The sequence below is a fragment of the Myxine glutinosa genome, chromosome 5 (assembly GCF_964187855.1).
Source record: "Myxine glutinosa chromosome 5, kmMyxGlut1.1, whole genome shotgun sequence".
Classification (NCBI taxonomy): Eukaryota; Metazoa; Chordata; class Myxini; order Myxiniformes; family Myxinidae; genus Myxine; species Myxine glutinosa.
The window spans coordinates 118,223,217-118,251,129 of NC_136265.1; the positions used below are offsets into that span (position 1 = coordinate 118,223,217).

General features: G+C 45.1%; 2 protein-coding genes across 6 annotated transcripts in view; one reads left to right on the forward strand and one right to left on the reverse strand.

Moving 5' to 3' along the window:
• Positions 1–27,913, reverse strand: part of CNKSR1 (connector enhancer of kinase suppressor of Ras 1) — a 153,756-nt gene that overhangs the window by 100,431 nt on the left and 25,412 nt on the right. For all 5 annotated transcript variants that reach the window (XM_068116429.2, XM_068116427.2, XM_068116431.2 and 2 more), the window contains 2 exons: positions 10,709–10,828; positions 10,565–10,624 (listed from right to left, as the gene is read on the reverse strand). In XM_068116429.2, the coding sequence (XP_067972530.2) occupies positions 10,565–10,624; positions 10,709–10,828 (180 nt within the window). The remainder of the gene's footprint in view (positions 1–10,564; positions 10,625–10,708; positions 10,829–27,913) is intronic.
• HDX (highly divergent homeobox) overlaps positions 25,005–27,913 on the forward strand; it is a 131,584-nt gene continuing 128,675 nt past the window's right edge. The window contains exon 1 of the mRNA XM_068116421.2: positions 25,005–25,104. The gene's annotated coding sequence lies outside the window, so the exon portion shown is untranslated. The remainder of the gene's footprint in view (positions 25,105–27,913) is intronic.

A 27,913-nucleotide genomic window follows, 5' to 3' on the forward strand; every position in this document is an offset into this window, starting at 1 on the left:
TCCTTTAACGTCTCTCCCTGGTTATCGTCTCCTCCAATTTGATAGGCCTTTTTAGCCGCGTCGCAGACGCTGGTCATAGAGTGCCCTCTGCTGTTGTTGTTGTTCTTCTTGTTGTTCTTCTTGTTGTTCTTCTTGTTCTTGCAGAGAAGACAAAACCTCAAAGCTCCACCCATTCTGGGAACCATAACTCCACCCATTCTGGGAGAGCCTTCATATAAACAAATATCCACCATTTTATTAACTCGCATAGCTTTGAGGCCTGTTTTGTAGGCCCGTGGTGTCTTCCTCTCTCACAGAGTTTTATTTCAAATCAAATTCGATATATCGTTTCATTTTTCACAGTCGCTAACATAGTTTTAGACTCGGTTGAAAAAAAACGGGAAGAAAATCCGATGAAAGTTGCCCTTTATAGAACGAAATGAATTCTCAAAGGCCTGTAACTTCAAGTCCATTGAGATTTTTTTTTTTAAATCGCGGCATGGTCAGTCATACACCGCCCGAAATAACAGACAGGAAAATGCCGAGATATATATATTTTGTTTAAATCGCGGCATGCTCAGTCATACACCGCCTGAAATAACAGATGGGAAAATGCCGAGATATATTTAAAATTCGTCCATTTGATGACAATCGTCACGATGAAATATTTAATTTATACGTCGTCACAATAATGTGGAGAGAGGAGCATAGCTTCGTTCACGTGTCGCCACACACGGGAAATTGCCGAGATATATATTTTTTAAATCGCGGCATGGTCAGTCATACACCGCCTGAAATAACAGACGGGAAAATGCCGAGATATATTAAAAATTCGTCACCACACACGGGAAATTGCCGAGATATATTTTCACTTTGCACAAAAATAACATCAAGTAATCGAATCAATAGGAATGTCCTGTGCCTATAACATCGACGTTATAGGCACAGCTGCATCTAGGCATTGTGTAACATCGACGCGGCTTTTGTTTTAATTAAAACTTTTTGTACTTGTTGTTTGTAAATATGATGAATTTTTTTTTTTTTTTTGTATACAAGATCGAGCCTCGTGAAAGAGCTGACATTAATCACACAAAAAAACCAAACAGACACATAAAACATATAATAAGGGGAGCGGTAGACAAGATGGGGAGAGAGGGGGAAGCACAAACACAACATTTGAGAGCAGGAACATCGGGAGATCTGTGGGAGGGAGAGGGCTAGGGGGGAGGAGGCATGGGAAGGGGTGGGGGAGGAGGCATGGGAAGGGGTGGGGGGGGGGGGGTCCCAGGAAAATTTGCTTTTATCATTAATGTATTGAATGTGCGTCTCGATATTTGCATCTTTAAGTAGAGGGTCCCAGGAACAAAGTTGTCATTGATTGATTTATCATTACGTAACAACACTGGAAACATCCCTCCTGCCCCCTCCCGATAGCACTCTGTAACGCTTGGACATCTCCTGAACCCCAAGCATTACGTGATCATTGTGGGCTTTATGGAAGATGATTTACAAGTACATTAAATACAGTAGCTTTGGAATTAGTTATACATTTGTACATAAAATATACGAAAGAACTGTAATTATAGATACTAGGGCATGCCCGTACTATATATATATCTAAAATGATATCCCCCCCCTCTATTTACATGAAATGGTTTGGTCCAAAGCGAACGGCTTGCGAGTACGGTGACAATCCCCCCCCCCCCTCTATTTACATGAAATGGTTTGGTCCAAAGCGAACGGCTTGCGAGTACGGTGACAACCCCCCCCCTCTATTTACATGAAATGGTTTGGTCCAAAGCGAACGGCTTGCGGAGTTTGGTAAAGAAATCGCCATAGCGTGCACAAACGCGCAGGAAAGCGAAAGAATCGCAAAGTAGTTTTAATTAGTTTTAAAACATAGTTTAACGCCAACATAGTTTGCCAACGTGAAATAAATGAATACGCTCTCAAATGTGCCGTCCGAGGCAGAGTCTGTTCGCCACGTTCGGCACACGTGATAGCTCGCTGCTCTCTGATTGGTTGAATCGTTTTTTGGACATAGCTCGCTAACTACTTGTCCGATTAATATGAAACCTTGAAAAGGCACATCCTCGGGTCCCCAGCAATATACCTGGCAAGTTTCAAGTATATCGGACCCGTGGTTGTCGAGAAACAGCGGTCACAGACAGACACACAGAGATTACTGGCATTATAGATAGATTACAATTAAACTTGCAAAAAAAAATAAACTGCCTCTTTTTGTATCTCCTTGATAATTTATGGTAACTTGCCCCCTGTGGTGGTTGTTGGTGTTGTTGTTGTTGCTGTTGTTGTTGTTGTTGTTGCTGTTGTTGCTGTTGTTGTTGTTGTATCAACCCAGACTGCTCTTTTGAACAAGTCCGTGGCATGGAGACAGCTGATCGATCTTGCAGGAGCGACCCAGAGATCCACCACATCCAGGATGGGGTACCCCCGCCTTCACAAAGTCAGGGCCATGACAGAGTTAGAGAGAGAGAGCAAAAGAGAGAAAGGCAGGAGAGAAAGGGCTGATCCATGGGGACCGATTGTCACTCTGACTGTGACCGCGCTGCCCTGACAAACCCAGTCAGCAAGGAAGATTGGGGAAGATTTGGCCCCCAACTTGCATTGGGGGTACAACCACCATGAAGAGGCATCCCCGATAGTTGTTCCCCTGTGGTTATGTCACGTGCTGTATGGTAAAATACTGCACCGTTTAACCTGTACATGAGTATAGTCCTCAGTTGCAATTTTTGGAACTTTTTTTAAACGTATAACCGTGTAAATACTTTTGCATCTAAATATGGTATATTCCCCATGGCTAGTCGATCATATGCATAAAGTTTTGCATCAATCTGTTAACCGGTTCTGGAGAATAAGTTTTTTAAATGTCCTTTATTTTCAATCCAATATGGCCACCAGACCACATTTCCAATGACGTCATAAATATAAATCTTCACTCGCATCAGGTCATAAATCAGATGCATAAAGTTTCAGATTTTTCGGATAAGGATTTTGATCAACGAATTATGGCTGGAATACCACTTAACTGATGATGTCATCACTATCACCCTATATACCCCCATGGGTAGTTGATGACATATGTCAAGTTTCAATTTCTTTCGTTCAGCGGTTTGTAGAACATGATGTCCAATTTTTTTTCGTTTAATTCAATAAGGCTGCCATACCATGTGACCTATGACATCAGAGTTATCAATAAAATCTTCTCCATGGGGAGTCGCTCCTGTGTTTAAAGTTTCACATTGATCGGACGAGCGGTTGCAGATAATTTATATATATATGTATATATATTATATACAGTCACGTGAAAAAGTAAGTACACCCCATGTAAAGTTTTGACTTTTTCAACATATTTCAACATACAGCTATTTGATCTTCATTTCAACAATATTGATAGATAAAGGTGATATAATATAACAAATATCATGAAACATTTACATTTTGTAGTCCATTGTATAATTTAAATAAACATAAATGCAAATTTCGCATGTGGAAAAAGTAAGTACACCCCAACATTTATCACTACTTCAAATACCTAAAATTAGAATCAGGTGCACCAGCTCAGGTGCAAATGATTAGAACATCATTAGAGAGGATCTTGGAGTATTCTGTCTTATTTAAACCTCAGACATTTCGTTTGGTTTGCTCTTTGTTGTTGTAGTGTGCGGCGTCACCATGCCTAAATCAAAAGAGCTCTCTGAGGCCTTCAGAAAGAAGGTTATAGATGCCTACGAGTCTGGGAAGGGATTTAAAAAGATCTCCAAACAATTTGAAATCAATCATTCGACTGTCCGGAAGATCATCTACAAGTGGAGAAGATTCCAAACAACTGCCAACTTGTTCAGGCCAGGCCGCCCCAGCAAGTTCAGCCCAAGAGCAGACTGCAAGAATGCAAGATGCTGAAAGAAGTCTCTAAGAACCCCCAGAATGTCATCACGGGCCCTACAGGTATAGCTCTTGCCACTGTTGAGGTCAAAGTTAGAAAGAGGCTGCACAAATTTGATCTACATGGGAGGTGTGCCAGGAGGAAACCTTTGCTGTCCAGAAAGAACATCAGGGCAAGACTAAAGTTTGCCAATGAACACAGAGGCAAAGACCAGCACTTCTGGAACAATGTGCTCTGGACAGATGAGTCAAAGGTAGAGCTATTTGGCCACAGTACCAGAAGACATGTTTGGCGAAAACCAAACACAGCATTTGACCACAAGAACCTGATACCAACTGTAAAGCATGTGGTGGAAATATTATGGTTTGGGGCAGATTTGCTGCATCAGGGCCTGGGCAGCTCACCATCATATAATCCACTATGAATTCTTCGTTGTACCAGAGGGTGCTTGAGGATAATGTGAGGCCATCTGTCGGAAAGTTGAAGCTCAACCGAAGGTGGACCTTTCAACATGACAATGACCCTAAACATACCAGTAAATCCACCAAGGACTAGCTGAAAAGAAAGAAATGGAGGGTTCTGGAATGGCCAAGTCAAAGCCCGGATCTAAATCCCATCGAGATGTTGTGGGGGGATTTGAAACGAGCTGTGCATGCAAGAAACCCCTCAAACATCGCACAGCTGAAAGAATTCTGCATGGAGGAGTGGGCAAAAATTTCTCCCAGTCGATGTCAGAGACTGGTCGACAGTTATAAGAAACGCCTACTTGAGGTTGTTTTTGCCAAAGGGGGCAATACCACCTATTGGAGCCAAGGGTGTACTTACTTTTTCCACATGCGAAATTTGCATTTATGTTTATTTAAATTATACAATGGACGACAAAATGTAAATGTTTCATGATATTTGTTGTATTATATCACCTTTATCTATCAATATTGTTGAAATGAAGATCAAATAGCTGTATGTTGAAATATGTTGAAAAGGTCAAAACTTTACATGGGTTGTACTTACTTTTTCACGTGACTGTATATACAGTGCATTCAGAAAGTATTCAGACCCCTTCACTTTTTCACATTTTGTTATGTTGCAGCCTTATGCTGAAATCGTTTAAATTTATGTTTTCCCTCATCAATCTCCACTCAATACCCTAAAATGACAGAGAAAACAGGATTTTAGAAAGTTTTGCAAATTTATTAAAAAGAAAAAACTGAAATATCACATCGACATAAGTATTCATACCCTTTGCTATGACACTTGAAATTTAGCTCAGGTGCCTCCCATTTCTCTTGATCATCTTTGAGATGTTTCTACACCTTGATTGGAGTCCACCTGTGGTAAATTCAATTGATTTTACATGATTTGGAAAGGCACACACCTGTCTATATGAGGTCTCACAGCTGACAATGTATATCAGAGCAAAAACCAAGCCATGAGGTCGAAGGAACTGCCTGCAGAGCTCAGAGACAGGATTGTGTCAAGGCACAGATCTGGGGAAGCCTACAAAAAACCTCTGCTGCATTGAAGGTTCCCAAGTTCTTTTCTACCCCTGCTAATTTCACCCCAAATCCACTTTTTTGAAATACCAACTTCTTTCCTGGAAGTCCTTGGTGTCCTTGTGTTTATACTTCTCCCACCTCCCCCCCCCCCCCCCCTTCCCACGCCTCCTCCCCCCAAGCCCTCTCCCTCCCACACATCTCCCTGCTCTCAAATGTTGTGTTTGTGTGCTTCCCCTTCTCTCCCCATCTTGTCTTCCGCTCCCTCTTTTTATATATTTTGTCTGTTTGGTTGATTTGTTTGTGTGATAAATGTTAGCTCTTTCACGAGCCTCCATTATGTATACAAAAAAAAAATGTTGAAATGTTCAACATATGTTGAAATATGTTGAAAAATTCAAAACTTTACATGGGGTGTACTTACTTTTTCACGTGAATGTATACGATAAACCAAAAATATAGAGATGCGGACACATGCACATGCATACTATACAAGATAATAATAATCATTAGCAATGTTGATAAACCTCATCAAATGATGACCTCAACCAAATTCCATACCCATGATTGATGGGCACTCAAAATCATTTTCATCAGCTCGCCATCATAGCTGTGATTTAAGGGGGTAAAGAATGCCCCAAAATACAAACAAACGAGAGAGTGCATAGAACACGATACCCCACACAGTGTTCAAATATACACCATGGAACCCTGACAGTCGCGGACTCCGCGTATTCACGGGTCATAAAATGTGACCTACTTCGACATTCGCGGACCTGTGCTTTACATATTAGTACTTTTCTGCGGGCACAAAAAGCATCCCTCACCAGCCGCATGCATAACAGTTCTAAAATCATTTTCCATGCATCACGCATAAAACCACTTCCAGCCATGCATAAACCATTTCCTACCAGCCCTGCGCCCATAACAGTAGGAAAAGCATCATGTGAAACACATAAAGCAGATGTACGTGTGCATAAACCATTCCCCACCACCATTTGGGCTATACTGGCGGAAGCTTTGCTCCAGGCAGGTCAACGGGTACGAGCCAGACTAAGAATAGTCACACATTTTTCTGGGGGTAGGAAAAAGGTTTTTTTGTTTGTTTTTTCCACCTGGCCTAGTCACCCCCAGAGGGTGTTTGGATATGGACACCTACCAGGGCTAAAACAAGACCTGTCAAAGGGCGGAGGAGCTCCCTATGAGCCAACGGCCATCCATATCTGGTAACCAACTGTGTGTGCGGACGCCGGACGTCCTCCTGCAGTTGGGTTACTGCTTTCCAGGAGGATGGTGGCAGGATTTGCACTCCAGCCACCATAAAAACATGTCATTCCACAACATGCACAAATAACACAACTAAAGAAAACCCACTCGGTGGGAGTACCTCCTGTGCAGCTGCCTATCGCAGGGCAGCTCACCGGATGACGGGATTGGGGCAAAGCCTTCAGGACCCCCGTTCTTTGATAATAGGAGGGAAAGCATGGGGTAACTTTCCTGGGTTGGGTTGTGGAGGTGTGTGTCGGGGTGGTGCAGAGGTGTCGTCCACCAGACGACGGTCTCCTTGGGTAAGGCGGTCCTTTCGGGTGAGTGCCTGGAACGTTCTCACTCTAAGAGAGGATGATCACCTGTCTCTGCTATCATCTGAGCTCCAGCGTTTGAACATCAGTGTTGCAGCACTTTCTGAGGTTCAGTGGCCGGATAGTGGTGAGATAATGGTGGGTGGTTACACCTACTACTGGTCTGGTCGCTTTGGCAGTTACCATGCCCAAGGAGTTGCTATAGCTGTGTCCAAAATGCTGACTCCCATGATAGTCGAGGTAACACCGGTCAATGAGTGTATTATGAGACTGAGGATTCATCACTCTTTGGGTGTCATTTCCCTGGTGTCTGTATGTACTCCGACTGAGGAAAGTGATCTCACTGTGAAGGAGGCATTCTACGCCACGCTCGAGTCTGTGGTTGATCAGCGCCCAAGGAGAGATACTCTTCTAGTCTTGGGGGACTTCAATGCATCGACTGACACTGACAGGGATAGTTATGAGACATGTGTTGGTCCCCATGGATCTGGGACTGTGAACCAGAATAGCACTAAGTTCCTCAGCTTTGCAAGAAGTCATGGACTTAGGGTGGCTGGCTATTTGGTTTCAGCACCCACAGCCTCATAGCTGGACTTGGTATTCCAATGCTGGTGTTGTGGCGAAGGAGATTAACCATGTTCTCATTGATGGTCGATGGCGGATGCTCCAGAACTGCAGGGTCTACCGGAATGCTCAGTTCCTCAACACTGACCACAGGCTTGTTGTAGCGACTCTGAAGTTGCAGCTGAATTCCAAGAGAATGCTATCATCCCAGCCTTGGTTGGATCTGGGCAAGCTCAAGGAGGAGAGGGTAGCTGAGGAGTTTGCGAGCAGGTTGAGTGGGGAATTGGGGAGTCTGAATGCTTCGGGGGATCCTGAAGAGTTGTGAAGTGCCTTCGAGACCACCATCCTTGATGTTGCCGGTGGCTGTCTTGGGACCCACCGCCAGGCGAAGAAAAACTTTTTCTCTCAGGGGACGCTTAATACCATCGACCAGAGTCGCAGGGCCAGGCTCGATAACAGAGCTGTACTGTTCCGGGAGCTGAGGCCAGACAAGGAGGACTATGTGTGAGGAATCTGTGAAAGAGTAGAGCATCACTTGTGGTCATGTGATTCTCAGTCTGTTTACAGAGGAATCCATGCATTGCGTTACTCTAAGCCTGTCCCGAGGTGTACTGCAGTTAGAGCAGAAGGTGGTGGCTTCTTGACAGAGGAGTCTGAAGTGAAGGCCCACTGGGCCGGTTACTTTGAGTGGCTGTATCAGGCTGACACACTGGCTGTTGAGTTGGATGTCAGGGGTGTTGCTATCCCAAATGCTGACCCCCAAAATTAACTGTGAACTGCCTTCACTTGTGGAAACACAGGTGGCGGTGAACCGGTTGAAAGGGGGAAAAGCTCCTGGGATTTGTGGCATCCATGCTGATCTTCTCAAGGCTGGTGGAAATGCTGTACTTGAGTCGCTGCATGCAGTTCTGTGCTTTTTTGGAGCACAGGCATCATCCCAACTGACTGGAAGAGGGGCCTTGTTGTCCCCATCTGGAAAGGGAAGGGTGATCACCAGGACTGCAACAACTACCGAGGGGTGACGCTACTCTCGGTGCCAGGCAAGGTGTTTGCTTGGATCATTCTTGAGACGGTTCACCACCATCTGCTCGAGCACCAGCGACCAGAGCAGTCGGGCTTTACACCAAAGAGGTCAGAGATTGACCGTATCTTTGCACTTTGGGTCCTCGACCGAACGCAAGTGAGAGTTTCGTCAGGGGCTGCTTGCAGCCTATGTTGATCTCTGCAAAGCGTTCAATTCGTTAAATCGGGATGCCTTCTGGAGGATTCTTGGTCTTCATGGGGTGCCACCAATGCTGATCAATCTGATCTCTGAACTGTACTCTAGTACTGAGAGTGCTGTGAGGTGTGGTAGCTCCATCTCTGACTTATTTCCAATTGCTACTGGAGTTCGGCAGGGGTGTGTACTGGCTCCCACACTCTTCAGCACTTATATTGACTGGATTATGGGGAGGATGTCGAAGAGGTCAGGCTGCGATGCATCGTTTGGGAGTGTCAAGATCTCTGACAGATATTTCGCAGATGATGCAGTCATCTTTGTGGAGACGCTGGATATTCTTAATGGGGGCCCTCCAGGCACTGAATGAGGAGGTGGAGCAGCTGGGATTACAAATTTCCTGGGTCAAAACCAAGATCCAGGCTTTCAATGACATATTGGATGCTGCTGTCTTGTCTGTGCCTGTTTGTGGTGAAGATGTTGAGGTCACGAAGAGATTCACTTCCTTGGCAGTGTTATTCATGTCTCCACATGTTGTGAGCCATAGGTTGATAGACATCTGGGACAGGCTAGGGGAGTCATGGATTCACTGGATCACAGGGTGTGGCGCTGTCGGTATTTATGTCGGAGGACGAAAGTCAGAGTCTTTAAGTCATTGGTGCTTCCAGTCTTGCTCTACGGATGCGAGACTTGGACCCTCACCAAGAGCCACAGAATGAGATTTAACTCCTTCGGAACCAAGTCTCTTTGGAAAATCCTTGGCTATGGCTGGTCGGACTTTGTGTCCAATGAGCGGTTGCTGAGAGAGACTCAGATGATATTTGTTACCTGTATGGTCCGTGAGCATCAGCTGCGGCTGTATGGACATGTGGCTCATTTTCCGGATGCTGATCCAACTCACCAGATACTCTCAGCAAGGGAGCCTCATGAGTGAAGGAGGCCAACGGGCCAACCACGTGCCTCGTGGTTGCAGCAGGTTGATCGGTATCTCAAGGAGGTAGGGATGGCCCAGGCATCAGCCTGGGGGATGGCCAGAAGGAGGCCTCTAGGAGTACCGTCGGAAAGTGGATGTGGCGACGCATTGCTCCGGCGCATGCTCCCATACCTGACCTGAACTGAGCAAAGATATACGGTACTCTATATACCCCACAAGGGTTGGGTTAATAACATGACCCTTCCTGTCGCTAACGTGGTGTTTTTCATAGCAAACGTTTGAAACTCGCTCCTGCTGTTTAACACGAAACTGAAAAGGAGGAAGCCTGGGGTGTGCTCAGTTACCAAGCAGCTAGCTAGCGCTTGCCATGCCAGGCATTCCTTAACAGTTTTGAATGGAGTGCTTGCTCGAATGCTTAAACCACTTGGCGATCTCTCCACAAGAAACTTGGTAAATGAACACACACCCAATGTTCTTGAGACCCGACCATAGATCGTCTGTAATCTATATATGTGCCAAAGAGGAATGATCCTGCTGCTCCTGTAGTGAGCGGGTGTACTAGTACTGTAAAATGGCAAACTTGTCTTTCTATTCATGTACCGATTCGTTTTCAAAATATAACATTCAATTAAAAGAAGTCGTTCCTCGATCATAAATTGACAAGACAGACGTACGGACAGACATTAACCAGTTGCTTAACCCCGCTTTTCGCTTCGCGTGCGCGGGATAACAAGCAAACAATAGTTATTCAAACAGGAAATGGCATTCTGCCAAAATGGCTACGTTAAGGAATCAACAAGTGTCATGAGACACTTCCTAGCCAAACTTTTTAAAATCAAATGTTCCAAATAAATGACGTGAAGAGTTTTTAAAAGAAAAGAAAACACTTACGTTCTTCACAATGCCAGTCACGATATGCGTTCTGTACCGTGAAGGTTTCAGTAGAAATCCCTGATGGCCAAGAAGCACGTGCAATCAGACAAGAGATCCTCTTATATGAACCAATAACCTTCTCTTGGCATCTGGAAATCTCACCAGTTCGGTGCTGGAATCCAAGCAAGGGATCCAGACCCTCTCAAGGCGTGCACATTCGTACGCTGCCGGACACCGCGAGACAAGAAGGCACCGCTCGCAGATTGCCAGGATGCGGACACACTGGGAAGAAAGGGAGTGCATCACATAAATGTTTTAGGCGAATGAAACACAAAAACCTGACTTCAAGATGCTTGATACTTCAAGATAAATCAAACTCGGTATCTCAAGGAGATAAGGATGGCCAGACGGAGGCCTGTAGGAGTACCGTGGAAAGTAAATATAAAAGCAAAATGTCCGTTTGTTTGTTTGTTTCTTTGTGAATCTACTCCTCTCAGCTCCCAAGATTAATCGCCACAAAACATTATAGGAAAATATCTTTTACCACCCTGCACCTAAATAGGGGTTTAAAACAGTTATTTTCTCACAATTCATAATTTATAGACATCCGAGCTGCCACCTGTCACCATGATCTCCAAGGGTTGATCCACATATACAAAGCTTTATAAAAAGCCCAATTTTTATCGGATTTCAACATGGATACCGATATAATTAGTGACATTGTGACCTCAGATCGTCAAAAATGTTATCAGATGTGAAAAAACTCTTAATTAGGGCGTTACCATGATCGGTAAGTTCGGAAAAGAGGGAGTCATGTGACCTCTGAAATTCACTAATTATTCAAAAACCAAAAATAGTACAAAGACAACCTATACATAGATTTAAAGGGAATTTTACTGCTCATCTAACAACATAACTCTCAAGGGTGAAAAAATAGTTTGTACAAAAAATGACCCACGTGACACCATCTACAAACCGCCACATGCCAACGGTTGAACCCTCGAACAATCACATCACAACAAGGTGAGTTGTTTTGCTGTTTGTGATCATGCTGCTTTGAGGTCCCAAGGTTAATCACAACAAAACTTTCTACAGTCAGATTTTTAACCTCGATGTACCTGAAAATGGGTTTTAATTTTATACTGTGATGGTGATGAGGTCATTTGGCCCGTTATTGTCGTGTTGCACTCCCGAGTTAATTTATTTACGAACCCGAGGTAATTTCTTTCCGACACCTTCACTCCTTTACACACTTTCGAGTGTTTTTTGTACAAACTATTTTTCTTCCATCTCATTTCTGGTCTTAAACTCTCTGCCCCCTCCGTGCTTTGTCCTCCTCCACCCCCAGGTGTCTGTAGAGCACACACGCTCCACCAGCAACCCCCCTTTGTGTGAAACTGCCAAAATGTAGAACCACTGCTCACCACCACTCATTTTTTCCGCTTTGTGTCCTACCTGTGGAAACACCTTCCACATTATCTTCCGTCTCTTTCTTTTCTCCAGGTCTTCAAGACAGCTGTTCACCACCATCTCAGATCATCTCCCATTCAAAACCACCACCCGTCCCCCAAATGTTGCTTCTGTATACATGTTGCCCACCCCTTGCGTTCTCCCTTAACCCCCATCACCACCCGCAACCCTTGTTGTGCACTTGATCTGCAACCGTCTCCATCTATTTTCTCCATCAGCCCGGCTGCTGACGTTTCCTTCCTCTCTTTATGCTGTTCCTTTTGTTCTGTTGCATCCTGATCCATTATGTGCTCTAGCTCTTCCACTCGCTTTGGAAATCTTATTATAATAGAGCAAACGTAGGGGAGAGGCAGGTTAGTTGATACAGAAGGTTAGTTGATACAACCTTCCTCCTGGCCCTGATAAATGAAACTTGTGTAAATGCTGCCCTCTGTTGTTTGCTAGTTGCATTCGATATCATTGATAAGTAGGTCAAGAAGTTACAGACAAAGAAAGGGTGTGATTCTCCAAAAAACCTGATTTGTGTCCTCCTGAGTAAAAACGCCAACAAAAGTTAAGATCATTTATTGTGATAATACTACATATGTTTCACAGGGGTTCTCATTGGTTGATTATACCTTGTGAAAATGGCTTTCAGCCTACACTGCTTTGATTGTCAGGATAATACACAAAAGCATGTGGGCAACATGTGTTGCAAAAAACCCATGGATGGGTTAGATGATACAGTCTGAGTAGGTTAGTTGATACGCGTATCAACTAACCCTACCGACCTGTACCAACTAACTCATTCATTGTTTTGTTTTTTTACAAGACAATGCTGCAGCCATTTGTAACTGGGCTTCATACATCATAATATATGTAGGCCTATATAGCCTACACTGTACATCTTTAGAATATAAGAGTTGTGTCCATCTGAGTTGTGAATCGTGTTCCGTTCCTGACATTTCATGCTTGCCGATTCATTTGTTTGGCAGATCTTTTTTTTCTCTCCAACTTAACCTTTAGCCCTATTGTTAGATCTACTTTACATTACCTATCCATACATAGCAGGTATACAACTGAATAAATAACAAACAAACAGCTTTAATTAACAGTGCTCATCGACTGAAAATACCATTAGTACAAATATTATACAGAAATGATGGTATGTAGCCGAGTTTGATGTGTATCTGTAATTATGTGCATGTTAATTTGTTACCATTGGCAGAAATACCATGTAAATCGATGTATCATCTAACCCATTCACCATGTAAATCAATGTATCAGCTCACTCATTCACCATGTAAATCGATGTATCATCTAACCCATTCACCATGTAAATCAATGTATCATCTAACTCATTCACCATGTAAATCAATGTATCATCTAACCTACTTTCTGACCCAGCTATGTTCCCTCTCCCCCTCAATCCTCCTCCTTGGTGATTTCAATATCCACATGGACTCCACTGACTCCACAATAACCACTGATTTCACTGATTTACTCGCCTGCTTTAACCTCACTCAACATGTCGACTTTCCTACCCATATCCGTGGTCACATTTTGGACCTTGTCTGCTCCACTGGATTAAATTTGCACCATCTCTCTGGCTCCGACCTCACCCTCTCTGACCACTTAGCTATCACTATGACCATCAACATCCCCACCCCAACACCAAGACGTTATCGCACTATCACCTTCCGTAAGCTAAACGCTCTTTCACCTACCTCATTCTCATCCACCCTCTCTGAAAAAATGTCCACTTCTCCCTTCGTTGACCTCCACACCCCTTCCAACCTCACTGACTACTACAACCACACTCTCTCCTCCTGCCTTGACCAGCTTGCGCCTGTAAAAACCAAAACAGTTTCTTTCACCCATTCCGCTCCCTGGTTTACCCCTGAACTCCGCCTGATGAAAACTCGTGCTCGCCAACTTGAAAGACTCCGCAATTAAACAGGTCTCACAGTTCACTCCCAAGCCTACAAGGACCACCTACAGCACTACAAAGATGCCCTCTCCCGTGCCCGCTCCGCCTACTACTCTCAAATTATCCACTCTGGCTCCAGAAACCCAAAAGCACTCTTCTCGAGAATAAACAAACTCCTCCGCCCCCTGAACACCACCACCCAGTCATTCACAGTAGACAACTGCATCTCCTTCCTCTCTTTCTTCCAATGCAAAATTGACAACATCTACAACAGCTTGACCACCGCCGCACCCGCTCCCCCTCCAACCACCTGCCCCCCCTTGTCCTGCCATCCCCTGTCTCGGTTCTCCCAAATCTCCCCTACTGACCTCTCTGAACTCCTCATACGAATGAAAACTGCCACCTGCACTCTTGACCCCATCCCCTCCAGCTTTGTCAAGGCCTCCCTCCCTGCTCTCTCTCCACTTATCATTGCAACAATAAACTCCTCCATGTCTACAGGCATCGTCCCACCTTCCCTCAAAATTGCTGCTGTTACCCCCATTCTAAAAAAACCCGGTCTAAACCCTGACACCCTAAACAACTTCAGACCCATCTCCAACCTACCCTTTCTGTCAAAAGTTTTGGAACGCGCTGTAGCCACTCAACTCAAACATCACCTCTCTGCCAATAACCTGTATGAAACATTCCAATCCGGATTCCGCTCCAACCACAGTACTGAAACTGCTCTCCTCAAAATCACCAACGACCTTCTCCTCTCCTCTGATGCTGGCAACCTCAACATTCTCGTCCTCCTCGACCTCAGCGCTGCCTTTGACACCATCAATCACACCATCCTCCTCACCCGACTTGAATCCACCTTTAACGTTACCGGCACTGCCCTCTCTTGGATTAAATCATACCTCTCTGACAGACGCCAGTTCATCTCCATCAATAACTGCAAATCCCCCACTGCTCCCCTCCCCCAAGGTGTCCCCCAAGGTTCAGTTCTTGCCCCCCTCCTCTTCATCCTTTACCTGTCCCCCCTCGGTCACTTAATCCACCGTCATGGTCTCCAATTCCACTGCTTCGCCGATGACATCCAGCTTTTCATCTCCACCAAGTCCGTCTCCACCGACACCCACTCTATCCTGACAAACTGCATCACTGAAATAAAATCCTGGCTTCAAATCAACTTCCTCAAGCTTAACTGTGATAAATCTGAAATAATCATCATTGGCCCAAAAACGCTCACAAAATCCACCCATAACTTTGCCCTCAACATCGACGGTATCCCGGTATCCACCTCCCCTCACATCCGGAATCTTGGCGTCATCTTTGACCAAACCCTCTCCTTCGACAAATACACTAAACAGATCACAAAGTCAGCCTTCTTTCACCTGAAAAACATTGCCCGCCTCCGCTCATCCCTCTCCTCCACGGCTGCAGAAACCCTCATCCACGCCTTCATCACCTCCCGTCTGGACTACTGCAATAGCCTCCTCTATGGTTCACCCTCAAAAATCACCAATAAACTCCAATACATTCAGAACTCCGCTGCCCGTCTACTCACCCATTCCCTGACCCATGACCACATCACCCCCGTCTTTTACAAGCTTCACTGGCTCCCCATCCCCCAGAGAATCCAGAACAAAACCCTCCTCTTGACATACAAAGCCCTCCATAACCTGGCCCCATCCTACCTGGCTGACCTCCTCTCCAGACACACTCCCACCCGCAACCTCCGCTCTGCTGGTACCAACCTCCTGACCCCCTCCATCCGGACCAAATTCAGATCCTGGGGGGACAGGGCCTTCTCCATCGCTGCTCCCACCCTCTGGAACTCACTACCTCACACCATCAGAGACTCCTCCTCACTCACCACATTCAAAACATCACTAAAGACCCACCTGTTCAACACTGCATTCAACATTCAACCCACAGCATTTAACCCCTGACTATCTCTTCTCCTTCTCCCTCCTTTTGCTTTAAATATTTCCCTATTGATTCTTGTCTTTTTGTAATTGTTGTTTTCATGTATTGTTATGCATTATGTTTTCCACTCTGTCAAAGCGCCTTTGGGCTTCTTGAAAAGCGCTATACAAAATAAATGAATTATTATTATTATTAACCCATTCACCATGTAAATCGATGTATCATCTAACTCATTCACCATGTAAACCGATGTATCATTGAACCCATTCACCATGTAAATCAATGTATCATCGCACCCATTCACCATGTAAATCAATGTATCAGCTCACTCATTCACCATGTAAATCGATGTATCATCTAACCCATTCACCATGTAAATCAATGTATCATCTAACTCATTCACCATGTAAATCGATGTATCATCTAACTCATTCACCATGCAAATCGATGTATCATCTAACTCATTCACCATGTAAATCAATGTATCATCGCACCCATTCACCATGTAAATCAATGTATCAGCTCACTCATTCACCATGTAAATCGATGTATCATCTAACCCATTCACCATGTAAATCAATGTATCATCTAACTCATTCACCATGTAAATCGATGTATCATCTGACTCATTCACCATGCAAATCGATGTATCATCTAACTCATTCACCATGAAAATCGATGTATCATCGAACTCATTCAGCATGGAAATCGATGTATCATCGAACTCATTCACCATGTAAATCGATGTATCATCTAACTCATTCACCATGCAAATCGATGTATCACAACACAACACAACAACATGCATTTTAAGGCCATTTTCCCTGCTAGAGCGGGGGTTAGCCTTGCGGTCCCCATGACAATCTTCTCTATTTTGCCCTATTTTCTGCATCTCCCCTTGTTAACGCCCTTGCCCGCATTTCTTCTTCCACCATCTTTAGCCAAGTCTTTCTCGGTCTTCCCCGTCCTCTACTTCCTTCTACATTCATTTCCATCACTCTTCTCGACCAGTCACTTTCATCCTTCCTCAACACATGACCAAACCATCTCGACCTGTTCCTCTTCACAGCATCCATCACAGGCTCTATTCCCATCATCTTTCGCAATTCATAATTTGTCTTCCTCTCTGTCAATGATACTCCACACATCCACCGAACCATTCGCATTTCCACCCTTTCCAGCATTTGTTGCTGCTCTACTTTCATTACCCATGTCTCGCTCCCATAAATCATAACACTTCTCACACACGCAGCATACACCTTTCCCTTCAGCTTCAACGACACTCCCCTCCTCATCAGCACGCCACTCAGTTCCCGAAACTTCTTCCATGCACATCTCACTCCAGCAACCGTTGCCGAGTCTGATCCACCTTCTCCATTCAGCACGTCTCTGAGGTAGCAAAATGTTTTCACACCTTCCAGCTTCACGCCGTCTCCAAGATCCAACTCAACATTTCCTCCATCTGCAGCTCCCTTTGTGCACACCTTACATTTGAATGTAGCTGCCACACAGGTTAATGACCCTCTCAGACCACTACATTTTTGATGAACCCACTCAGCGCACATTGTACATTGAATGGAGTTCACTCCGACACCCTTCCTGCAAACAGCACACGGCCAATTCCCAGTTATTTCCACCTCACCACATCCTTTACCACTTGCCATTACCTTCGTCTTTCCGATATTCACCTTCAGACCTTTTGTATCCATACATTCCTCCCACTTGTTCATCTTCTCCTTCAGTCCATCCATACTTTCTGCAATCAACACCAGATCATCTGCATGCAACAACTCCCACGGTAAACCCTCCTTTACGTTCCAAGCCAGCACCTCCATCACAGCTACAAATAGTAGTGGACTTAGTACCGACCCCTGGTGCACTCCCACCTTCACCTCAAACTCACCACTGTTCCCGTCCTTCGTCCTTACAGCTGTGCACATTCTTTTGTACATTGCCATCACTACTTTGATCAACCATTCCTCCACTCCTAACTTCCTCAATGCCCATGTCACTACTTCGCGTGGAACCCTATCGAATGCTTTCTCCAGATCAACAAACCCAAGAAACAACTTCTTCCTCTTCTCCATGTACTTCTCCTGCAACTGCCTCACAATAAAAAGCACGTCTGTTGTTCCTCTTCCTGGCATAAATCCAAACTGCATTTCGTCAATCTTCACTTTCTTCCTTATCCTCCTCTCCAACACCCTTTCCAATACCTTCATTCCATGCTCCAATAACTTTATCACTCGATAGGAGCCACAGTCCAGAGGGTCACATTTCCCCTTGTATAGAGGGACGAGGGTACTCAGTTTCCAATCCACTGGAATGCGGCCTTCTTTCACCACCAGATTATAGATCTCTGTCATTCTCTTCACACCCCAACATCCTGCTGCCTTCAACATATCTCCCACAACTCCCGTCGGCCCTCCCGCTTTTCTACTCTTCATTGCTTTTATCGCTTCCTCAACTTCCTTGTCAGTTATCTTCTCTGCCGGTCCAAAAACTGGGTTACTCTCTATGTTGCCATACCATTCATTCTCTGCATTCAACAGCATTTCCATATATCTCTTCCATCTTCCTTTAATTCCATCTGGGTCCACAACGATTTGTCCCACTTCATCCTTCAAGCAATTCACCCCCATCACATCGCACCTCTCTTTCGCTATCTGCTTTGCAATCCTGAATACCACTCTCTGACTCTCTTCCAAATCCAAGCGTTCTCCGAACATTTTCCTACATGCCTTCTGCGCCTATGCTACTTCTTTCTTTGCAGCCTTCTTGGCTGCCTTATAACTTTCATGCTCTGCTTTTTCTGCCCCCATACCCTTCGCCTTCTGCCACTCCTTGAACTTCTTCCTCTTCTCGTCAATCCTCTTTCCAACTTCATAATTCCACCACCATGTTTCCGAGTGCCTCGGTGGTCCTTTTGTCCATCCACATACCTCACCAACAGCTCCCAACAGACTATCTTTCATTGACATCCAAGCCATTTCAAGCTCAACCACATCATCCTCTACCCTACTCAGCCTCTCTTTTAATGCTTCCCTTACTGTCACCTCTTTCAACCTCCACACCTTCATTCTCGGTTCGTACTTCACCCGCCGAGCTCTCCTCGCACCTTTCACCCTTATGTCGCAGACAACCAAGTGGTGCTGTGAAACAGCCTCCTCCCCCGGGACCACCTTTGTGTCCCGGAGGTGCCAACTATCTCGCCTACGCACCATCAGGTAGTCAACGGTTGTCGTCGACCCACCTGACGTGTATGTAACAAGCTTATTATCCTCTTTCTGGAACTGAGTATTACAAATCAACAAATCAGCTCCATCAGCAAACTCCAAAATCCTTTCACCTTCTCCATTTCTCACACCATATCCATAACCCCCATGAACTCCCCCAAAACCGTCCATACTCCTTCCCACATGTCCATTTAGGTCTCCTCCTACCACAACAACTTCCTCATCTTTCACGTTTTCCATCAGCTTCTCTATTGCACACCAGAACTTGTCCTTCTCTTCATCGCTCCGACCAACCTGCGGAGCATATCCCGAGATGACGTTCACCAAGAGCTTTCCAATCATCATTTTCACCATCATCAACCTATCACTCACTCCAGTCACACTCACCACACTGTCTACAAACTCCTCAGAAAACAGGACACCAACGCCATGCACGCCCTCCGGGCACCCTTGCCACACAAACTTGTATTTCTGTCCCTGCCTACCCTTCACCATTCTCACACCACTTCCCTTCCATCTCGTCTCCTGCACACAACATATGTCCACTCTTCTTCTGAACAATACTTCCACCACTTCTCCTGATCTCCCTGTCATTGTCCCTACATTCCATGTCCCAAACCTCAGAAACCGATCTCCACTTCGGGCATCAGACGTTTCGTCATCACAAATGGAGTGATTTCCACCCTTGCTTCGATCAGGTTCCCCACCTTGAGTTTTGACGAGAGGGAGTGGGGTCCCCCACGGGGTACATCGGGCTGTACCCTGCCCAATGTAAATGTAAGTCAATGTATCATCTGACTCATTCACCATGTAAATCGATGTATCATCTAACTCATTCACCATGTAAATCAATGTATCATTTAACCCATTCACCATGTAAATCGATGTATCATCTAACTCATTCACCATGTAAGTCGATGTATCATCTAACTCATTTACGCCTACCAAGGTGTATCAACTAACCCACTTGGTCAGGTCAGATGATACGTTTGAGAAAGTTTTTTTTGTGAGCCACCATTCCAAGTTTGATAATGAAGCGGGTCTGGCATGCTTCACAGATATGTACAAGACCCTGATATTTATTTTGGACAGTTCATGAATCCTGCCGAGGTAACAGTCTTCATTATAGGCCAACAAAACTGAAAAGTGTATCAACTAACCTACCTCTCCCCTATATGGTTATGTTTGTCTGTTTGTTTGTATTGTTGCGGATCCGCCGCTGGCCTTCTCCCATTACCAAGGGGGGATCCGTCCCCTTGTCTTTGACTGACCTGGCGTGACCAGGGAACGATTACGTCCCTTCCGGACAGCGCGAAATCGGGTTTTGAGGACCAAATTCGCTGTTACCTAAGTACTCGCGCTACCCTGGAAGCGAGGAAATAAGCCCCGCACGAACCACGTGTGTTGGTGATACGCCGAGCGGTTGCGTACACATGGTTCGCGCTATTACTAATTACTAGACCCCGATTCAAGCGGTTCTTATTCGTACCACGCTTAGTCAATGGCGAAATCACAAAGACGATCGAATTGGAAGGAAGAACAGAATTTATTTACACTATACAATGGTAGAAGAAAAGGGGACACAGAGCAGTCTTATACAGTCTTACTTAATACCCAGGACAAACAGGCCCGTCTCACACACACACTCACACGGGGATTGCTGATGAGTAGGATGATGTTCACCAGCTCGCCCAGGGATGGCTCTCGTGCAGTTCTCTCGGTCCCCGGCATGTCCCTTGGAGAGGGAAGTAGGTGAAAGCCGGAGCTCGCCGCGTGTCGTCTGAACGGAGCGGGTTATCACGGGACGAATTGGTAGGGAGCGGACTTTGGTGTGGCTGGCGGTTATTCACTTGCGGCTATGGCCGCGCTTACTCGCGTTGCTGGAAATGCGCTATATGCGTTACCGGCGCGTCTGGCTGCGCCCGCGTACTTGCACGGTTCAACGCCTCTTCTTCTCTCTCTCTCTCTCTCCGCGCAAGTCCTCAAACAACGCGCATATCCTCTGCAAGTCATTTACGAGCAGGTCCCTCCCAACAAGTCCTTTAACGCTGTCCACTTGCGAGTCCTAATCCTTTCGCCACCGCCGTTCAAGTCCTTTCGAGGGCTTTGCGCAGCGCGTTATATAGGCACGCCCTGCGAACCTTCTCAAACTCACCAGACGCGCTTTACCATGCCCTCTCACACCATGCCGCTAGAGCCCTGATTGGCTGGTGGCTCTTACCGTCTCCCCCACGCCGCTCACCCCGACCCCGCGCCCCTCCTTTTCAGGCCTACCTCGTGTTACTCGACTAATGGTCAGCCGAATGGGGCGCGGGATCAATTACGCCCATAGAGGTAGAATTGGAGGGTGGACGCAAAATGAATGGGGCCTACTCTCCTGTCTTTACACAATGCAGGTACTAAGAGGGGAAATGGCCTATTCTTACACATACTAAGACATAACTATACCACAAATGGGCCTTTATGTTGCTCATGTGACTAACTATGGGGGGCAACCCTTGAACCTTTAATGACTTCAATGTGCCAATCTCAAAACCGTAGCACTGCCCCCCTCCCTTGCCAGACCCGTGCCCGAGTCGAACCCACACAAGTGAGAACGACTGGTTTTGAAAAGGGTTTAGGACTAGTTTTTAAATTACATGTGACACTTAGATGTGGTTCCCCTCTAACATTTAATCTAACTCCCTGTATGTGACAGTTTTACAACACTAGATATGTCCCACCTACTGCGTTGTGTACTAACTCTAACTGACTCACACCCATAGCTAACTGAATTGCAGAATTGTTTTGAAACTGAACATAAAGCCGGTGGGTAGCATCTTATTTACAACTACAAACCCTAATTATTTACATTCCTTTAACCCAGGACCTGTTCTTTTTGGAAAAAAGTTTGGAGGGGAGAAACACAGCAATGCACCAATGCACCAATACACATTTCACAAAAAGTTCACATTTCAAATGTCATAGTTGCTGCTTGGCTGCATCTTCTTGCTTCCTGCTTCATCTTCGGTGTGCAATAATAAAAAAAACTTAAAGGTCTTCTTTCTTGGCACACCAGAATACAATGTACAAACCGTGTCCGTTTTTATTGCCAGCAGGGCCAATCTCATGTGGTCCGACTGCGTGACATCGACGCCACTTAAAGCGGCGCTTTATCAACTTTATCAGTTGCAGCACACAAAGCGCACCACGCACCGAGGGCTCACGTTGGCTATCCGTCGCCCTAAACGCTCCCCCGGTCTGCGTCGATGCTCAGACCGCGTTCTCACCATACGCGGCCCGTTCCTTACTCGCACAACTCTGCGCTCCAGCGCTTCTCATACATTCCCTGCATTCTATTACCGCACGCTCTCGTGCACACCACACAGGTGCACTCACGGCATTCGCACACTCCGTAATCACACACCCTCACGTACATCCTGGCGCTCTCATACCACTTGCACACTCCGTTATACACTCGGCCATCGCACACCCTCACTCCGGTGCACACTTCCTTCGCACGCGCGCGCCATTCGTTTTCACACATTGCACCACGGACCTTCCACGAGTGCCAGGGTTGCGTCTCGATCCCAAGCGCGCCAAAATCTTTTCGCGCCAAACATTTTCGCACCATACACGTTCCTACTCACCTTAAGGACCTTCTTCTCCGGCTTTCCCGCCAACACCTGTAAACTCTCATTGGGGTTAGACAGCACGGCATCACGATGTGAACACAAACTTTGGATGCATTCCATTTCTTTCTTCGATTTAATTTCTAACTCTGCCGTCTCTTCGGCCCCCATTATTCCTTCAAATTGAATTATCTCCTTTTCCACCTCGACCGTTCGCGCCCATACATTTTCCTTGTCCAATTCAGCGGCCGTCGGCTCCTCTACACCCCGTGCCGCTATTTCGTTATCCCCAGTCATTTTAACTGCGCCTCGCTCAGGCTCACTCCACACATGTTCCTCACACCACGTTACCTCATCGCGTACCTTTGCGACCTCTTCGCTCGACCTGCACCCAAAGTCTTCCCCCATTTTTTTAATGTTCCGGGTGAATTTGTCCCCCAATTCTTTTATTAACTCCCCTCGGGTGTCCATTCTTTCATTTATTTTATCCATGTCATTCTTTTGGGTGCCCATCATTTCTTTAAATTCTTTGGTTTCGTTTTTCATTTCCCTTATTTCTTTGGTGGATTTGTTACCCTGGGCGTCCAATTTCCTCATTATCTGGGTCAGGTATAACCCAATGTCACGCCCGGTCCACTCCGCGGGCTCGCCTTCCGCCGCCATGTGCGAGGCGCCGCCATTTTCTACCCCTACAGCCAGCCCCTCATCACTGTCCTCCTCTTCTCCCACTTCCTCCCGGGGGTCCTGGGTTATTGATTCTTCGTTATCTACCTCCTCTTCTACACCCCACCGGCATTCGACCGTCTTGGCTAGCCATGGCACGAATTTAATTTGGATGTTAATAATTAAATTTTGGTCGCTCGTAATTTTGAGTGCGTTAAGTGTACTTTGGGTCCTATCCCATCTACCCTAAGAGATAGATGGCTTTAATCAGAATTTTAGGTAAATATGGTTTGACAACCATTTTCTATGTAAAAAAAGGTGCTGATTCCAAAAAAAGCAGTCTAATTAACCCCAAATAAGACAAAATTGACATTTTGGCCTTTTTTGACCCAAATTTTGACCATATTTGGCCAAAACCCGCTTTTCTTTCTGAAAAATATAATATTTACCCAAAATTATTGTGTAATATATCAAATGAAAGCGCTTTACATATAGAATACAGATTTGAAGTCAAAACGGAGATAGCTGATGTCGTTTTTGTGATATTGTTAATTTAGGAGTAAAGATTTTGATTTTTTTCATATTTTCCTGAAAATTAATTATGTTTATGACTCGTAGGAAAAATATAAACATCTATTAATTCCTTATATTATATATCAAAAAATACCTTACATCCCGCTCTGAGCGGGATGCGCCAGGATATAGCTCCGAGCGGGCTAACCCCCGCTCTAGCAGAGAAAATGGCCTTTAAAATGCATGTTGTTGTTGTTGTATGGAGATTGCAAATGTGAAATCATATTTGAAAATGATTAACTTTTAGGGAAGATACAGACATTTTAATAATACATGACACGCTTTTGCCATGTTGGCCTCTTTTTACCAAAATGTTGACCGTATTTGGTCAAAATCCGTCATTTCCATCTTCATCATCACTGTCATCGTTATCATCTGAATCAGCATCAGTAATACTGTCATTGTCTTCACCATCCTCATCTCCATCTGCAATATCTTCTGGTTCAATGGTCTCAGAAAGTATAGTTGGCATTTGACTGCCAGTAAACCATACTGGTAGGAAGAGTCCATTAACCTCCTTCCAGCCATGATCTGTGGGTTGAATATTCTCTAGTGGATCTCTTAGATGTGCATGTTTCCAGAGATATGCCACATAGTTGCACCGTGCCAATTTTTGTACCAGAACATCTTTGCAGGGTGGAAGCATGCCTGCATCAATTCCTTTTATTTTCTCCAATGGACTGTCTGGATTGGTCGGTTTGTATTTCTGCAGGAAAATTCTCAACCTTGCCTCATTCACAGATAATAATGTTCCCTGACCATAGAGTGAACAGACATATTGTTCAACAAGGCTGTCATCATCAACAAAGGTGGTGTTCTCTCCAAGACTGCCGAAGCCTTCAAGATGGAGAGGACACTTTTCAGCTTTCTTCAGTGGATTCACCTTTCCCTTCCTAAAGAAGGGTGATGTGTAATCACATCCTGTCAGAGCATGATATCCTGGCAATGCCTTGCAAAGTACTGGACCAATGTGGTTTGCTAGTGCAGTGATATGGGCGTACCTTCTAGTGTTATCACCAGAATGTCCAAGGTCCATCCACACAGTGACCTTTAGTTGTCTGGCATGATAGAGGAGGATAACCATGATATCAGTGTCTGTTACACGGACAACGACATTCTGTCCTGGTGATGCTTCTGACACTATGCTGAGATGGTACACCAGGCTAGTATCTGCCTCCACATGTGAGCATATGTAGTCTGGTACCTCATTGTGTTCTACATTTCCTGTTAGCGTAGCTGTATACTGAACACACTGATTTTCATGTGCAACAACAACTTTTTTTTGTTTTATGATAGCTGCATAATTGTTAAGTTTCCACTCCTCCATGAAGAACTTGATAAGTGATGTTTTGAAATTTGGTGATCTCAAGGCATATCTGAAATCTTTAGGACTTAACTGATCTGCACCAGTGATGTTAAATGATCCATCATTTGCACCTCTTGCCTGTTGCTCAGCATTCTTTATGCTTTTCACATAACTGTCACAGACAAAGTGTATTTCATCTGCCTGTGTACTGCATATAATCTTCAGAACCAGCTCTGCTACTTTCCCAAAATTATGAGGCAAGTTGGTGGGCAATGACTGGATTATAAACACTAGGGCATTGCCCGTACGTGGGTGCCCGTTCCTTGCCAATGCCCGTACTATATATATATCTAAAATTATATCCCCCCCCCCCCTCTATTTACATGAAATGGTTTGGTCCATTCGCAACGACCACAGAACCCCCCCCCTCTATTTACATGCAATGGTTTGGTCCAAAGCGAACGGTTTGGTCCATTCGATGTGATTCGATGATTCGATGTGAATGGTTTGGTCCATTCGCAACGACCACAGAACCCCCCCCCCCCCCCCCCCCTCTATTTACATGAATGGTTTGGTCCATTCGCAAAGCCAAAGCGAACGACCACAGAACCCCCCCCTCTATTTACATGAATGGTTTGGTCCATTCGCAAAGCCAAAGCGAACGACCACAGAACCCCCCCCCCCCCTCTATTTACATGAATGGTTTGGTCCATTCGCAACGGCAAAGCGAACGGCGAACGGCTAAATCGCCATAGCTCGGTAAGTACTTGTCCGATTAATTTCAAACCTTGAAAAGGCACATCCTCGGGTCCCCAGCAATATACCTGGCAAGTTTCAAGTATATCGGACCGGTAGTTGTCGAGAAACAGCGGTCACAGACAAACGTACAGACGTACAGACGTACAGACGTACAAACGTACAAACGTACAGAGATTACTGGAATTATAGATAGATGGCATCATAAAGAAATGTATTAACCACTGTCGGCTCTGTGTGTGTAATCAAATCTTCAAGGTGCTTGGAGAGTTTGTACTCAGGTGTCTTCTTCACTGTGCCAAAAATGCTGGCCAAGGAGAGGGGGACCGGGGTAAGTGGAAAAGGAAACACCTTTTCAACCTCAATATTTCTGGTACAAGCAAGATAGACCAATCTGCCCATCAAGTCTCATGTTGTCTTCAGCTCAACAACCTTTTCATCTATACCTCGGATTTTGCTTTTGATAGCAGAACTGGCAAAGTTGCTTACTTTTCTTCTTTGCAGTGGCCTCTCAAACCTGGTAGGATCATCAAAGCATCCCTGGACGAACCCATCTTTCCACTTCTTCCCCAAGGCGAAGAGATTTAGCATGTCATCTTTTACTTTATCTGGCATTTTCTTGCCATCAGCTATACAGTAGAGATTGGTGTCTCCAAGCAAAGACTCAACAAAAGGATTCATAGTAGTATCAATAATCTGGGAAATGTTTTCCAAGTTTATTTGGAATTTACTGACTTTCGATTTTCGTGTTTCATGGCTTGGATTTATATCCTTCTTTATTGATGCTTTTTCAAACAGATGCCTAACTATGGTGCTTCTAGCTGATCTAGTAACTGTCCAGCGCCTGGTTGCTCCTTGGCTTTGATGGAAAGAAGTTATTCCAGTTTGTCGTGAAGCTGCATCTGCATTTATCGTACTCTCGAGTGCTTGATCCACTGGTTGTCTGGCAAAGGAATTGGATGACAACCTCACTGATAAAGCACCGCTTTCAAGTTGTTGCCTAATGCCAGGATGGGTAGTATCCATGTTCAAGAGTCTGTGATAATACAAGCACATGTAGCGCGCATAATTGTGGCGACTTGCAGCAAAAAAAATGTCAATCATTTTCCCAAGCATGACGATGAAAATATCCACATCATTTGTTCGGACAGCTCTACTGAACAGCATGTAGATATCAACCATGTCAATGTAGTTTCTCCAGAACTGTGCATTAACACCATGTTTACCAGCTCTGGTCTCATCACAAAAACTTTCATAGGTTGTCATGAATGCTATGTAATCATCACTTTCCTCCAAATCTTCCATCCTCTCAGGTGACGGCAATGCCTGAACAGTCTTCAGAGCTTCAACCAAATGTACATAGCTGTCATTTGGCTCTTGCAGTTGCAAGAACAAATCAATGTGCTTGATCCGCATAGCAGTGGCTAGGAGCACATGCATTCTTCTTGACTGATTGTAGTATTTTCCTGATAGAAAGGCATCGAGGGAACCCTTGGTGAGGGCACCACTTTCCATTAAAATGTGGGCTGCACCTGATGCATCTATGAGGTACCCCATTGCTGACAGATAGCGGAACATAATATGGAAAGCCCCAAAGCAAATGAAGACATTGTAAAACTTAGGTCGCATTGTGTCCTGCAATTGAGATGCTGGCTTGGCTATAGCCAAGTCATAGGCTGTTGCAATGAAATCTTCCTTACACTCTTCAGCAAGGGTCACATTTCTTTTCATCGTTTCATTCACTACATCATGTTGTGTAGGAGGGGCTCCGATGTTTGACAAATAGCCTATATTTTGAGATGGTAAATCATCTTTGGCTATTGTGGAGTTCCAGCCAGACCACATTGGTACTTGTTTGTTTGTTTGTTTTGCAAGATATTGTCCATGCAACATCTCTCGCAACACAAGCTTTGTAGTTTGCAGGATTGT